This window comes from Panthera uncia, assembly GCF_023721935.1.
Source record: "Panthera uncia isolate 11264 chromosome C1 unlocalized genomic scaffold, Puncia_PCG_1.0 HiC_scaffold_3, whole genome shotgun sequence".
Taxonomy (NCBI): Eukaryota; Metazoa; Chordata; class Mammalia; order Carnivora; family Felidae; genus Panthera; species Panthera uncia.
Genome location: NW_026057584.1, coordinates 59799751 through 59815152, shown reverse-complemented (window position 1 = coordinate 59815152; position 15402 = coordinate 59799751). Strand labels below are relative to the sequence as shown.

General features: G+C 38.1%; 1 protein-coding gene across 2 annotated transcripts in view; it reads left to right on the top strand.

Annotated features, from left to right (window-relative positions):
- Positions 1–15144, top strand: part of PDK1 (pyruvate dehydrogenase kinase 1) — a 33029-nt gene extending 17885 nt beyond the window's left edge. For both annotated transcript variants that reach the window (XM_049615520.1, XM_049615519.1), the window contains 3 exons: positions 5789–5899; positions 9688–9801; positions 12521–15144. In XM_049615520.1, coding sequence (XP_049471477.1) covers positions 5789–5899; positions 9688–9801; positions 12521–12661 — 366 coding nt within the window. In that variant the 3' untranslated portion in view covers positions 12662–15144. The remainder of the gene's footprint in view (positions 1–5788; positions 5900–9687; positions 9802–12520) is intronic.
- Positions 15145–15402: the final 258 nt, after the last annotated feature.

The following is a 15402-nucleotide window of genomic DNA, read 5'->3' as shown; positions in this document are numbered from 1 at the left end:
AATGTGACAACTCTGAAGATCACATACTTACCCTCTCCCAAAGATTGGTTGTTTTATTTGTTTAGTGACCGTTTAAACTATTTCTGTAAAGTCTTTATTCTGTAATGTGTATGGCCACATATACTTGGTTAGCTTAGTGATCAACTTATGATTGGACTGAGAGTTCCTTAAATACCTGCTGTCTTCCAGTCTTTGTAAAGGGGCTCTGTGTGTATATTGGGGCACACTTTCAACACTCAACCCAGCAGTTAACAACTTCAAATTAACTTTGAGGTCCTTTACAGAACCTCAAGGTCAGTCAGAGATGAAACCTTTCCTGAACGTGAACATAGCCCTGCACATAAGCATGACCTTCTAGATTCCCAGGATATCCCTGAGCTTTTGTAAGCCCCTAAAGACATCTCATTCCCTCGCTTTTCCTATTAAGGTTTTTAGTTAATTTGTTGTTTGCCTTAACTGTTGTACACTGCTTTAGGCAAACTTCAGGTTAATCAATTATCTCTAATTGTTTTTGACATATTTCTGAGGATCAGGGGTGGGTGTATATGAGACATTTTGCACTGGGGAGCTCAAAATCAGGCCAAAGAAAGATAGCCTTCCCAGCGGCTGCCAGGATGCCAGTTTCACTCTGATTGCATGTTATTGATGGGAGTGGAGATGGGGGTGGGAATAAGCCAAGTTAAAACACCACAGAGTCCACTGGTTTTGTTTTGCCTAAGTGTTCCCTAAATTGCTGCAAACCTTTGGTTAATTTCTGGAGTTCTGAAAAAATTTGATTCTGACAGTATTTGCCTTTTTCTTGGTGCTTTCATGGATGAGAGACTCCTTTTTCTACAATTTTTGCTGATGTCCCTCTTGCTATTCTTTTTGAGAAGACTTTTGCTTATTCCATTTCCTGTTCCTTCATACAGGCCCAGTTTTAGATGTCAGGCTTTAGTGTTTTGTTTGTTTTAACTGAAGCTTTTAAGATCTTTTCTTCAGCTCTGTTCTGAAATTTCATAATGATGTGACTTGGTGTGGGTTTTTTCTTACTCATTGGTCCGGGCCCTTAGAATTTCCATTGTGTCCTTGGCACTTTCTTCCCTACTGCTTCACTTTTTGATAGTCTTATTTGGAGGATGCTGGTCTTCATGAATTGATCCCTGATTTTCCTTATCCTTTTCTCCTGCTTTTTATCTCTTTAAACTTTTCATTCTACTCTGTGAGATGTCCTTGACTTTGAATTTCCAACTCTTCTATTGAATTTTCATTTCCATGATCTTATTGTAAATTTCCAGGAACTCTTTGTTTTTTATTATTCCTTTTTTAGAGCATTCTGTTTCAGTTTTATCTTCTATTATCACTCTGAGGGTAGTAATAATAGCTGTATTTTTTTAAAAAATTAGTATGCCGGGCGCCTGGGTGGCTCAGTCGCTTGAGTGTCCAACTTCGGCTCAGGTCATGATCTCGCTATTCATGGGTTTGAGCCCTGCATCAGGCTCTATGCTGACAGCTCAGAGCCTGGAGCCTGATTTGGTGTCTCCCTCTTTCTCTGCTCCTATCCCACTCGTGCTCTGTCTCTGTCTCTGTCTCTCTTTCAAAAATAAATAAACGTTAAAAAAATTTTTTTTAATTAGTATACCTTAACTCTCTACACTTTTCCCTCTGAATTTCTTTTTTCTGTTTATCTCTCTTGGCTGTTCATTTAAAAAGAGTGAGACACAAATAAATATATGGCAAATGCCATCTGTGTGCTAAAAATGTAATGGGAATGCATCACTTTTTTTCAGCCCAGATGCTAAAGTATGTCTATTTTTTGGTTGTGTGTCAGCTATTTGCTCATTAAGGTTTACTTGATTCAAAGTAAGTCCCACATGTCTTCTGCTTTGGGGCCTCAGTTGTGCTACAGTAGTGTCTTTCTCATACCTTTTTCTGTTTCTCTTTCATGTGTTTTTACATGTTGGTCTGTAGCTGTTTTCTTTCACTTGTGGTCATCCATCACAGCATAGATCAAGATTCACTGAGGTCTTAGACACTTAGCAGAGATTTGTCCTGTGCTGGTGGACAGGCTCTGTTTGGGGAATCTGTCTCTGGTGTAAAGAAAGCTTTATAATGACGTGGCAGTTCCATTCCTAAGTGTATACACCAAAGGACTGAGAACAGATATTCAAGCTAAAACTTATACAAGAAGGTTCATAGCAGCATTATTCATAATAGCCAAAACCTGGAAATGGCCCAGATGTCCATCAACTAAAAAACAGATCAACAAAATGTGATATAGCCACATAATGGAATATTATTGGGCCATAAAAGGAATGAAGTATTGGTATCTGCTACAACATGGCTGCTACAACACTGGAAAGATGACACTAAGTAAAAGAAACCAATCACAAAAAACACATACAATTCTATATATGTGAAATGTCCAAAGTGGGCAAATGTATAAAGACAAGAAAAGGACTAGTGTTTTCTTAGGAGTGTGATCAGTAAAGAGTCCAGGATTTCTTTTTGAAGTAATGAAAATAATCTAAAATTTGTGGTGATGGTTGTACATATCTGTGACTGTATTAAAAACCATTCAGCTTTTACATTTTACATAGGTGAATTTTATGGCATATGAATTATTTCAATAAACTTGTTTTTTAAAAAAAGAAAGAAAGGCTCATAAGGGTCTTGAACAGACTGTTCTAGAGGTCTCTAAAAACTCTACCCATATTAGGCATAGTCACTTGACTGCACCTGCTCCTGTTATCTCTACTCCTATTAAATGCTTGCTTTAATTTTCTTCAGTAGAGTTTTCATCCCTATCACTAATACTAGATTTTCAGGCTCAAGGTCTGCTTTTAACATATTTATACAGATATGTAGAGAGAAAAATAATGCTGAATGATATGTATTAAAAAGTCAACAGGATGGCTTAAAGTTGAGTTTTTATGTAGTCTTTTTTTTTTTAATGTTTATTTATTTATTTTGAGAGAGAGAGAGAGCAGGGGAGGGGCAGAGAGAGAGAGAGAATCCTAGGCAGGCTCTGCGTTGTCATTGCAGAGGCCAGTGTGTGACTCAGTCTCATGAACTGAGCCAAAATTAAGAGGCGGGTTCCTGAGTGAGCCCCCCAGGTGCCCCTATATAGTCTTTATCCCATTCTTTTAGCTTATTCAAATTTTTGACATTTTTCACCTTTTTTCTCCTCTGCTAAGAATCCTGTGAGACAATTGTTTTTTCCCAGCATTCGAATGGAGCTGCTCTTTCAGATTTGATGTTTATGCTGTATTCAGTAAATAACATAAATGTTACAGCCACATCTTTTAAATTAAAATGTAAATGTCTTGGTTCATACCCTGTTGGTGATTTTACAAACTTGACATTGATAAGCTCTTGAGTAAGAAACCTCAGGAGCTCTGGGTGAGTTTAGGGTTAATAAATCTCTTTCCTTTAGAGCTGTCATCAAGTTAGTAGTGGTTCATTTCCCTTGGACCTGAAATTCACGTGAATTAGCCCAGGGAGGCCACTGTTATTGGGAACAGGAAGTTAGGGATAGTAACTCTTGGTTAGATGACATTGAGATGTGGTGATTTCACACACTAAAGAGAAAACTTTGAACATAATTGCCAGACTTCTCTTTCTAAGGCTTTTTGTTGACGTTACTCTACACCATGATCTCTTTCATAATCTCTTGATATTTCCTTTATGTAGGTTTGTTCCCATGATTCTAGATTTTTTTTCTTCAAATTATCTTAATCAGAAAATTTTTAATTTTCACATCTTTCTCAATATATTTGTTGTCAGTCTTCCATTCTTAAATATGTACTGACCAACCGTCTGTCCTTCTCTACTATTAATCCCTCCTTCCCTTTTTCCACAGAACTCAAATACTCTGGTATAATATCATTTGGTACAATTCTCTTGGAAACTCTTTTGACCACTTTAAAAATCTGCTGGTTCCAGTTTATTATGTTTTTGGCTGCAAAACAAAAAGGGGTTACCTTTCTCAGTTTTTAACTACATTCCTATGGCTTAATTTACCCCCTTCACCTCTAATAAGATGACACTTCTCAAAGTCACCTCTGTCCTTTATGCTCAGCTCTCTGCTTTTCTAATACTGGCCTCTGGCTAGAAATCACTTCTTGTTTCCTACAAGATTGCTATAATCTGTCTGGCCAAAGGTTAAGGAAAACCAGGAAGTATTTATTGAAGTCTACCTTTTAATCGTAATATCTATTCTAATATATTTAGTTAATATTTATGGAACACCCACGCTTCTTATTCATGTTACCAGCAAACGTGCAGCAGAGCATTAAAGAATGAATAATTAACAAATTGATGGATCCCAGAAAATACTCAGCTCTTTATTAATCTTACTAAAATAAATCTCATCACTGGGCTTTGAATTCAAAGCCAAGAACAATTTCAAGCACGTGTACATACAGGTTCTGATTAAAGTCTTTATATATTTTTGCCTTATATTGTAATTTTCTAATTGTAGATATATCAAAGGCAAGCCATCAAATGGTATTTCAAAGCAGATTTTTATTTTAAAAATTAAAATATCTATGTAACTTTTATTATGAAAGTAGTATATATACATACTGTAAAGATATTTAAAGATCATATAAAAACTCAACTATAATCCGTCTAGCCTATTGACTTTTTTTTTTAATAACGGGCTTTTAAACTTATTTGTGACCAAGTCTTTACTTTTATTTTTTTTACTTTTTTTAAGTATCTCTGCACCCAGCATGGGGCTCCAACTCACGACCCTGAGATCAAGAGTCAGGATGCTTTACCAACTAAGCCAGCCAGACATCCCTAGCCTAGTGACTTTTTAACCATTCAGCGCTATCTATCTGTCTGTCTATCTATTCATTTGTTCATTCATTCATATACACACATATGTTAAAGCAGATTTGTTTATGACAACTGTATAATGTCATAGATAGTAAAATCAATTTAGATTTTGTGACAAAAGAAAATAACTGTAATAGATGAGAATGTAAACTATAAATAGGAAATAAGACCATATTAACTATGAAGGAAACAGAATGAAATAGTCTGTAAATAAATTACTAAATTCCACCTACCGTATGATTTGAGTTGAGAAATGACACTAGAACAATATAAAGACCAGTGTACTTTAAAAACTCACCAGAAAGCTGTCTGGGGTTCTGTGCAGCTGAACAATGTCTTGTAGACCTCTTTCATGCCAGTATATACAGTTCAACATTATATTTAATGGCTCAATAGTATTCTATTTTAGAATGTGCATTAGTTTACTTAAATAGTCCTCCATTAAGATTGTAATCCACTTAGCGGAGGCTTCGATAGCTCAGTTGGTAGAGCGGAGGACTGTAGATTGTAATCCACTTTTAGCTATTCTACATGGTGCTGTGATGGATATCCTCATACATACTTTGCATACTTCTAGGGAAAGCACTGTTGGGTCAAAGTGTACATGCATTTTGAATCTGATTGTCAAACCACCCACCAGAAAGGATTAACAAATTTATTGTTACATCCAAGATAGACTTAGTTTATGCCCCATTCTGTTCCCACTGTACTGTTTGTGTGTGACTTGAGTAAATATACAGAGCCACAGCATTGACTCTGTATTGTGATGCAGTTTGTTATGTGTTAGAATTGTCCATACTGGAGGAGTTGTATGAAGTCTACCAGTGAGGAAACTGCTTACACTCGTAACTTGGATTGCATGGTACTCGTTTTTGAAAAGCAGTATTCTCCAGCCAGCAGTTGTGTGTTGGTGTTTTGCTGTTTATGGGACTTGGTCATAGGGCATGATCCTTTCTCACCGTAGATGAGTGACCGAGGAGGTGGTGTTCCTTTGAGGAAAATTGACAGACTCTTCAACTACATGTACTCAACTGCACCCCGGCCTCGTGTTGAGACATCTCGAGCAGTGCCCCTGGTATGTGATCAAGAAATAGTGAAGTACAAAAAAGAAAAAGAAAAGAAAAGAAAGAATGAAGTGTGTTTTTGTGAATTGCCAAAAAAATAAATAAGTACCAAATAAATTACCAAATAAATCAGGTAAGCACTTGTGTAGGGTACCCCTAAGGAAGAAAGGAAGCTAATAGAAAAACACTTTCCTCTAAATTTAAACAGCCTTTGGCTGGTTTCTTCTTTTGATTGAAAAGAGCACAAGACATGGGGCGCCTGGGTGGTTTGGTCAGTTGAGCGTCTGACTTCGGCTCAGGTCATGATCTCACAGTTCGTGAGTTCGAGCCCAACGTCAGGCTTGTGCTGACAGCTCAGAGCCTGGAGACTGCTTCGGATTCTGTGTCTCCCTCTCTCTGTCTGCCCCTCCCCTGCTCACTCTGTGTCTCTTTCTCTCAAAAGTAAATTTTAAAACATTAAAAAAAATTTTTAATTTTTATTTATTAAAAAAATTTTTTTTAATGTTTATTTATTATTGAGAGACAGAGAGAGACAGAGCATGAACATGGGAGGGGCAGAGAGAGGAGGAGACAGAATCCAAAGCAGGCTTCAGGCTCTGAGCTGTCAGCACAAGCCCAACATGGGGCTCGAACTCACAAACCGCAAGATCATGACCTGAGCTGATTGGACGCTCAGCCAACTGAGCCACCCAGGCGCCCCAAAAAAAATGTTTTTAAAAGAAAAGAGCACAAGACAAAGTATTGTTTTACAGTTCTCATTGCCTCACTTGATAGTGATGTGTCAGTAGTGTTCATGTGGTTAACCATGTTTTGATACACCATCTCTAACGTGAAGACTAAATTACCGGTTTTACTAGCATTTGGCCAACACTGATTTAATCTTCAGTGTTGGTTTCTTTTTCCTCAAGTACTGATAATTAGAAAGAACTCATATTCTAGACTCAGAAAAAAGACTAGAGTGCTGATCATCTAATCACCAGCCTGGAAAAGGCTCAAATTATTTTTGTTGTGATGGTGGTTTTTATTGATCTCAGCTACCTATTTTCAGATATAATGTGATCAGCTTTTGAACTGGTTCCATCCTTGTCCTCTAACCCCTAGAAAAGCACTTTGCCAAATCTCTGACCTGTAACTCTGGAAGAGCTGTTCTTCTGGGCTTTAAAACTTCTCTGACATATGCATTGGGGTTATGCAGTAACATGATGACATACAGTACCAGATGGGTCTATTTTAGGTTCTTTCTAAGAAGTTCCTAGAAGGACTTTATTCTAACAGTTTTACTTGTTACACAGCACAGATTCTGTCATTACAACTGTAATATAGTTCATGTTCTTACCATACTTTTAAAATGATTACTCCAGGGATGTGCTTCTCAAATTGAGATACATGTGCATCCATGTGCCAACAGCAGACATGGTCAAATAATAAACAGGAGCATCTTCTTAGATTCTTAGCTATACCGCTTCGTAATAACTATTGTAGAATTTTTATGAAGAGTGGCATAGAATACCAGTCCAGACTCTGGATCAAAACTGTCTGATTCCCTTCCCCACTCCACTCTATCCTGGCTGTATAGCTTTGAGAAAATTATTGAACTTTTAATGCTGTAGTTTTCCTAACTTTAAAAATCAAGTTATTGTGAGGATTGAGTTAATATACGTAGAATTACTTTTTATGGTGCCTGGCACGTAGTAAATGCCGTATAAGTGTTTGTTATTTAGGATGCAACACTTATGTGAATTTTTAAGAAAACAAGAGGTATGGCATGGCACAGGCTTCTCTGTACATCGACACAGACTTACCAAGGCTAAGACCACCATTAGGCTCTTACAGAGCTTCCCTCCTCGTGTCACAGCCACTTTGTAAGTAGACCCAGTAAGCCAGCACTGGGACAGCTGGAGAAGTGCTGCTTGACATCCACGGGTGTGACCATCTCGTCTGCCTGGTTACTGAGTGCTTCCTCCATGTGGACACCTCCTGGTGGGCATCTGCATGGACAGAATATCTTCACAGTGGAAGCGTGTTCAGAGACAACCATCCACATTTCTCTCTTCTAGACCTTCTTCTCATTAGTTACCCAGTTTTGTTCTAAGTCCCTGACTGGCCAGCCAGCTTCCTTGCCACTGCCTGTGAGTCCCTGTAGTTGCAGAACTCCCAGCTCTGCCCGCTGGTAGGATTCACTTCACGCCCACCTTTCAGGCCTGCCTCTGAGAAGGGTCGTAGCGAAAGGGCAGTCCACTTTGGCTGGTGCTGGCAAACATGTAGGTTGTGGGTGCACCAGGCCCATGGTGTTCTCTTTCCCTGTTAACTGTTTATAGGGGAAGCCCTGTGAGTCCCTGTGTGTGGTTGAGGTAGAGGCAGGTGATCAAGTAGATCAGGTACCACGGGATCCTGAGCCACATGGCTTGTGCAGTTTCCTAGAGGCTATTTCTGGGACCATTTAATGCATCAGTCAGGGTCCCAACCAAGGAACGAAATAGCTCATTCAAATTATAATGCAAGGAAGGCATATTGACAAACAAATTACAGAGCTACGGGCATGGGTAGTATAGGGATCCAGGGCTGGCAGCATAGAGCTGTTCCCACCCTGAATCAAAGGGAGAAGGAGAAGTTGGCAGAACCCAGAAGAAGAGATAGTAACAGAGCAGCTGCTTACACTCAGTGGTCCAGCCCCAAGGGAAGCAACTCAACAGGAAGGAAGCAGAGGAATAAATATCCTGACTTGACTCCCCCTGAACTCCTACAGACTTCCCCATTGGCTGGACCCACTGGAAGCAGAGGGCAGGGGGATCCACTGATATAATCCTCCCAGGGCAAGAAGTAATGTGGAGAATGGGTTGTTGATTTGGAGGGATAAACAGAAACTCTGGTTGGAAAAGTCAAGTAATAAATGGTAGAGGTAGGTAAAGCCAGAGCCTGCATTTGTTAATAGCATTCTGATTCCTGAATCCACATAAACTCTTAACTGAAGTGTTAACATGGAATATCATCGAACATCTGACTTGGTGATAAAAACTGTTTTTACATTTGTCCAAATGTTTTGCTTTGCATTAAAGAATCTGTAGGATTTATTCAGGTAAAGAAGGCCATTCCAGATACTGGGAACAGGATGAACAAAGACACAGAAGTGAAAACTAACATTTGTTTGAGGAACTTAAGAGCAGGAGATTTGGTTCAGCTGGACTGGAAGGTGGGAGGCAGAGACCTGGTCTGATCAGGTCTTGAAAGCTCTTTTTAGAAGCTTGAATTTTATCTCAAGGCAGTGGGTTGGGGGTGGCGGGTGGGTAGGGCGTGGTGTTAGCGGTGATGTGCTTTGTAGGTTTTTAAGCAGGGAAGTGACTTGTCAGTGAGTAGGAAAGTGGACCTATTATTGATCTATCCAGGTTCAGAACACAGGCTGGAAATTCATGGTATGAAGTCAAAAGATATATGTATCTCTGAGGCTGCAACAAAGCTTTTTCTACTCTTGCTCCTAAGAGAAAGAACATGTTTTATGTGATATTGCCGAAAGCAATACTGGGATACTGTAGAGCATGGCAGCGAAGAAAAGCAATGTGCTGTTCTAGATCTACAGGAGTCATTCTACAGAAAAAAGAATGAGTTTTAAATGACCAGCGGGGAGTCATCTAATGTAGTACCCAACTAGGCTTCCGTCTGATCAGTATTAGTAGTTAGGTATTAATGATCTCTTACATGCAGGCTCTGATAGCCATGGGATACTCAGAAGCATTTATTTTAACTAGAAAAGTATTTTACTGTGTGGCTTTCTGAATAGAATTTCATTTTTCTCATCAAACAGGCTGGTTTTGGTTATGGATTGCCCATATCACGTCTTTATGCCCAGTACTTCCAAGGAGACCTAAAGCTATATTCTCTAGAGGGTTATGGGACAGATGCAGTTATCTACATTAAGGTAATAACATAGTCTTTTCGATTTAATAATACTTCTTTTGGTTATGAGAAAAGATGCCAATATGTAGCTTTAATGAAATTTTCTTTTACCTCATTGCTATTAAAATATAAGAATGTGGTTTTTATGTAGGATCTCATCTATATTCACAAATGATCTCTTTGACTATGGGAAAAGACACACTCTAATCTGAAATGATCAGGACTATGGTTGTTAGAAAAAAAGTCAGGTTGAAGTGGGGAATCATATACCACCTCATGCTAGTCAGAGTGGCTAAAATGAACAAATCAGGAGACTATAGATGCTGGAGAGGATATGGAGAAACGAGAACCCTCTTGCACTGTTGGTGGGAATGCAAACTGATGCAGCCATTCTGGAAAACAGTGTGGAGGTTCCTCAAAAAATTAAAAATAGATCTACCCTATGACCCAGCAACAGCACTGCTAGGAATTTACCCAAGGGATACAGGAGTGCTGATGCATAGAGGCACTTGTACCCCAATGTTTATAGCAGCACTCTCAACAATAACCAAATTATGGAAACAGCCTAAATGTCCATCAGCTGATGAATGGATAAAGAAATTGTGGTTTATATACACAATGGAGTACTACATGGCAATGAGAAAGAACGAAATATGGCCCTTTGTAGCAACATGGATGGAACTGGAGAGTGTTATGCTAAGTGAAATAAGTCATACAGAGAAAGACAGATACCATATGTTTTCAGTCTTATGTGGATCCTGAGAAACTTAACAGAAGGCCATGGGGGAGGGGAAGGGGAAAAAAAAAAGTTAGAGAGGGAGAGAGCCAAACCATAAGAGACTCTTAAAAACTGAGAATAAACTGAGGGTTGATGGGGGGTGGGAGGGAGGGGAAAGTGGGTAATGGGCATTGAGGAGGGCACCTGTTGGGATGAGCGCTGGGTGTTGTATGGAAATCAATTTGACAATAAATTTCATATTAAAAAAATGAAGTGGGGAATCATAAAAAGTTATATATCATAGAAGTTTAATTTTAATATAAAACACATGAATGGACATTGATCCACCAATCTTTTTTTGATGTACTGCCATGGTCTTTTCTTTGAATAGGAGTCTGCAGATTCAAGTTTCAGTAGTCTTTCTTGCAGAAGCTATACTTATAATGCATTGTTTTGATTTCTTTAAACAAAGAAACAATCAAGTGCATAATCCTTTCTTATTTATATGTAGTCCCTTACAGATGTCTTCTGACTCGGATTTGATGGCAATTTTTATGTGACTTTCCTTCATAAGTCTTTCCAAAGCATTCATCTTAGTTTTCAAAGAACCTGCCCCCACCCTTCTTTTTCATTTTGTTTAAGCAGTACTTGTTTAGTACTTGATTACATTATGTAATTACAATGATAGAAGTGCCTAACAGATTTGGGAACAAGACAGGTGATTCTTGGTAAGCATATAGCTCACCTTGTGGGAGCACAAGCAGTTAGCCTACTGGCCTGTGATGTTCCATGTGTTTATGCAAAGATCAGCATATTTTACAGGGTTAGAGTACTGAGCCCCATCAGCCCACTGGTACCTCATAGAGTGACTCAAGTTTCTTGGTCTGGCCACTAGATGGCACCTATTTTATAGGAAATGCTGAAGACTGTATATTGGAAAAACTAAATTTATCTGAAAAGGTTATTCTTCCAAGATAATAATTTTTTTTTAAACCAGCTCAATTGTGAGTAACTTTAAAAGGGCGACATGAAGGTAACATTTTTATTAGCAAATGTAACATTTTTGATCTAGCCTACAGAAGAATAAGGGGTTCTGGCAGTTCTGGCATATTTAAAGAGAATATATAGGTGAAAGGTTTTTAATTCCACTTTGGAAAAAAATAGAAGACAGGAATCTTATAAAATCATTAAAATCAGTGTCAAAGACCTTCCTTACCATTATCGGAAAGAGATTTCCTGTTTAATATTTGCTGCATCTTAATACCTGTGGCTTAACGTTGAATTCCTGCTAAAATATCTTAACTTGAAGAAGATCAGGAAAAACATAGTCTATCTCAGATTCCACTGATTTACAGGAAACTGAAATAGAACAGTGAATTAATGGTGATGGTATGTTGGAAACATGGAATTATGCACAATGCAGAAATCCCATATGCCATAACAAATTGGTGGCTTTAATGGTAGGAGAAGAAACACAGGATCAAACCCAAGGCCAAGAATTTTTCAAGCAAAAGCCAAGATGCCTTAGACATAGTTTTGTATTTATCGAGAATCTTTTTAGGATGGCTGCTGAAAAAAATAGTATTTCTTCTAACAAATAATTGAAATAGAGTTCATTAAATGATTGTATAATTATATGTTAAGGTACATATGTCAATTTTTATGCTTTTACACTTAACTGATTTTTTCAGTTAACCAAGGTCTCGGTCGTGTTTTTATAAGAGGCATCTCCTTTCCCTGTGTAAAATTTCAATCCAGCAGCTTCCAGGCTGGCTGGACAATTACTGCAAACAAAACAGTAAAGCAATATGCACACCCAGCAGCGCAATAGACTTAGTAAATAACGCGTTTCAAATATGTACACTGTTTCATAATGTACGTACATGCTGTTAATGATTAGTAAAATACGAATCCAATAAAGTACTGTTTAATTCGTAATGACCTTTTTGCCATTGTATATTTTCTCAAATAGTGGATTCTAAAAAAAAAGCGCCAGACTTTTAAGTCTTGCTCTTTCTTTCAGGCTCTGTCAACAGACTCGATAGAAAGACTCCCGGTGTATAACAAAGCTGCCTGGAAGCACTACAACACCAACCACGAGGCTGATGACTGGTGCGTCCCTAGCAGAGAACCAAAAGACATGACAACATTTCGCAGTGCCTAGATCCGTTCGGGACACCTGGAAAATCCAAATGTGGCTTCTGTATTAAATTTGGAAGGGATGATGTTCAGAACCACATTATACCAAATACGTCATGTGTTATTTTCAGAATTAACTATTTGGGTAGAATAGATGGAAAGTGAATTCCATTTATGTCTGTCAAGGCTACTAAAGGATGAAATCGTACCTATTTTACACTTATATTTTCACAGTTAATTGAGCATATTTTTAAACACCTGTAGTTTTGGTCAACTTTTCTCTTTATGGTAGACTTCAGAAGCACGGAAGTCTTTGGGTTTCTACGGAAAGCTGTGTGTGTGTGTGTGTGTGTGTGTGTGTGTGTGTGTGTGTGTGTGTTTCAAAGAACTTTTCGTTCATGTCTGCTAGAAACATTTTCTTCATAATACTGATTAGCTAGTTAGCCATCCTTCTGTTTTTTGGAGTTGTGCCATCCTTCATTAGTGTGTAATGACAGCTGTAATAAGACAGTCTTCAGATGTACTGACTCTAAGTGAAGCAGAAAACAGTTGCCGTGTTAGTGAAGCAGCAGCCACCTTTCAGCCTCTACCTGCACTGTCTTCACTCTGAAGGTGATTTATCATTTTTTAGTTTCATTGCAAGGGATTGTAATAAGTTCCCTGTGAAGCTAAGCCAAGATTGTAGGCAGTCTCCCCTGAATGTGCTTCTTGTGATTAATGCAGGGGGAAATTTTTATACTAAAAACAAACTAGCAGCTGCTGAAATTCTAGAAAAGAAATTGAGGGCAAAGCAGTGAGTCCCCAAAATTGAACTATAGATTATCGAGATTATCTGGGGGAACTTTTGAGACAGAGAGCTTTTCTGGGTTCTACTCCAGACATACAGAATCAGACTGTCTGTGGCTAGAGCCCAGGAATCTCAATCTTTAAAACGCTTCCCAGATGAGTCTGATGCCTCGCCCAGTTAGGAAACCACTCTTTTAAAGTGAGTGACCATACCACATTTCCTAAAGTAACAGAGATCTTTAGGTTTTGATTCTCACTTACTGAAAGGTCAGACTTCTAGACTCCAGGAAAAGACCAGCACTCTCAGGCCTGGTGCAATTAAAAGCATAATTAAAAGCTGGAGACAAATTGACTGTGTGAGAACAGTCAAGTAACCAAAGGATCAGAACCATAAATGGACAAGTATTGACAAAGAACATATATTTTATAAGAAATGTTTAGATTCTGTTGTCAGGAAAACTTCAGCTAGGGCTTAGTAACAATTCTTTGCATTCATATGGTAATTTGCAGTTTACCAGTACTTTGGTATATTATGATAACTCTGTTGGGCCTTAAAACAGTTACAGAGCTGGTGGTATCATCCTTGATTGGAGACTCAGGGTGGTCCAAAGTTGCACAGAATGGGAGGCAGGGCCTGAGCTCTACCCGCTGATCACTGTCAGCCGCCAAGTCTGGGAGACCATGAAGTTAGAGGACCTTGTGAGTCATACCTCATCATTTAAGGTGACAGGGAAATATAGTGAAAATAAATTTAAGGTAAGATCTTAAATGTTTAAAGAACAGCTTTACTACTTAAACGTGGGGAACTTACATTGGGTCAAAACACCTCACTTTCAAAAGGATTAAATTAGTTTAACAATTCTATGCACATTTGTAAACTGGAAGGGATGTAATAGGGCAGTTAGTCCGGGATCCTCACTTGAGAGGTGATAGTCCTGAGACTTGGGGTGTGTGGTTTGCCCAGGGGTTCTTAGCTAATTCGACCAAATGTTGGAAAAAGAGATCTTTTACCTAATCTATTGTTCCTTAATTATGGATTTTGTGAAAAGTAATAGGATATGCTAGTGGATGATTTATATTAGTTAACAGTGTTATAACTTTTTAGCTTTAAATTACACCTTTTTTGTAATGATGAAATATTTTAGAATTCTTTGAATCAAAATACTCTTTCCTAAAGAAGACATTTGTACAACTGACATAAACTTGATGTTTTACTTACAAAACACTTTCTCTCCCCCCACCCAAAATTAAAGGAAAAGTGAAATGTTTTCCTTTAGCTTCTTTTTAAGGTATAACAACTTTTTTACCTTGTTATGTGGTAATGGACAAAAGATTACATACAAAAATATTTGGGGGGTAGCATTCGCCTCGATGGTTTCAAATCATTGTGCTCCTTGAAAAGTTTTTAGATTCTTAGGCTGTTTCGTCCACCAGCATTTAATGTGATGCCACGTAGCTATAAAAATATACTGAAGGATAAGCAGTGGATACTAAGTGATTTTTATAATCTGGGCATTTAATGAATGTGCCAGCATTTTTTAGGAAGAATCGCAAAAATATCCTCCCTATACTTAAATTACTGGCTGGCTTTAGATGTCTTCATACTTAATAGTGATCACTTCCTTGCACTGAAGTTTTTACATGAAGATGTTTAAGTGGAAGTCTACCATATTATTTTATAAAATGTTTTGTGTGTGACAATAAACTGAAAACGTGAATTAACTCTTATTTTGAAAATTAATTGGGTCAATTTAGGTTTTCAAAATGTACTTTTTTTTTGTCTTTTCTCTTTTTTTTTCCCAATATATGAAATTTATTGTCAAATTGGTTTCCATACAACACCCAGTGCTCATCCCAAAAGGTGCCCTCCTCAATACCCATCCCCCACCCCCCCTCCCTCCCACCCCCCATCAACCCTCAGTTTGTTCTCAGTTTTTAACAGTCTCTTATGCTTTGTAAAATATACTTTTTAAATTAGAA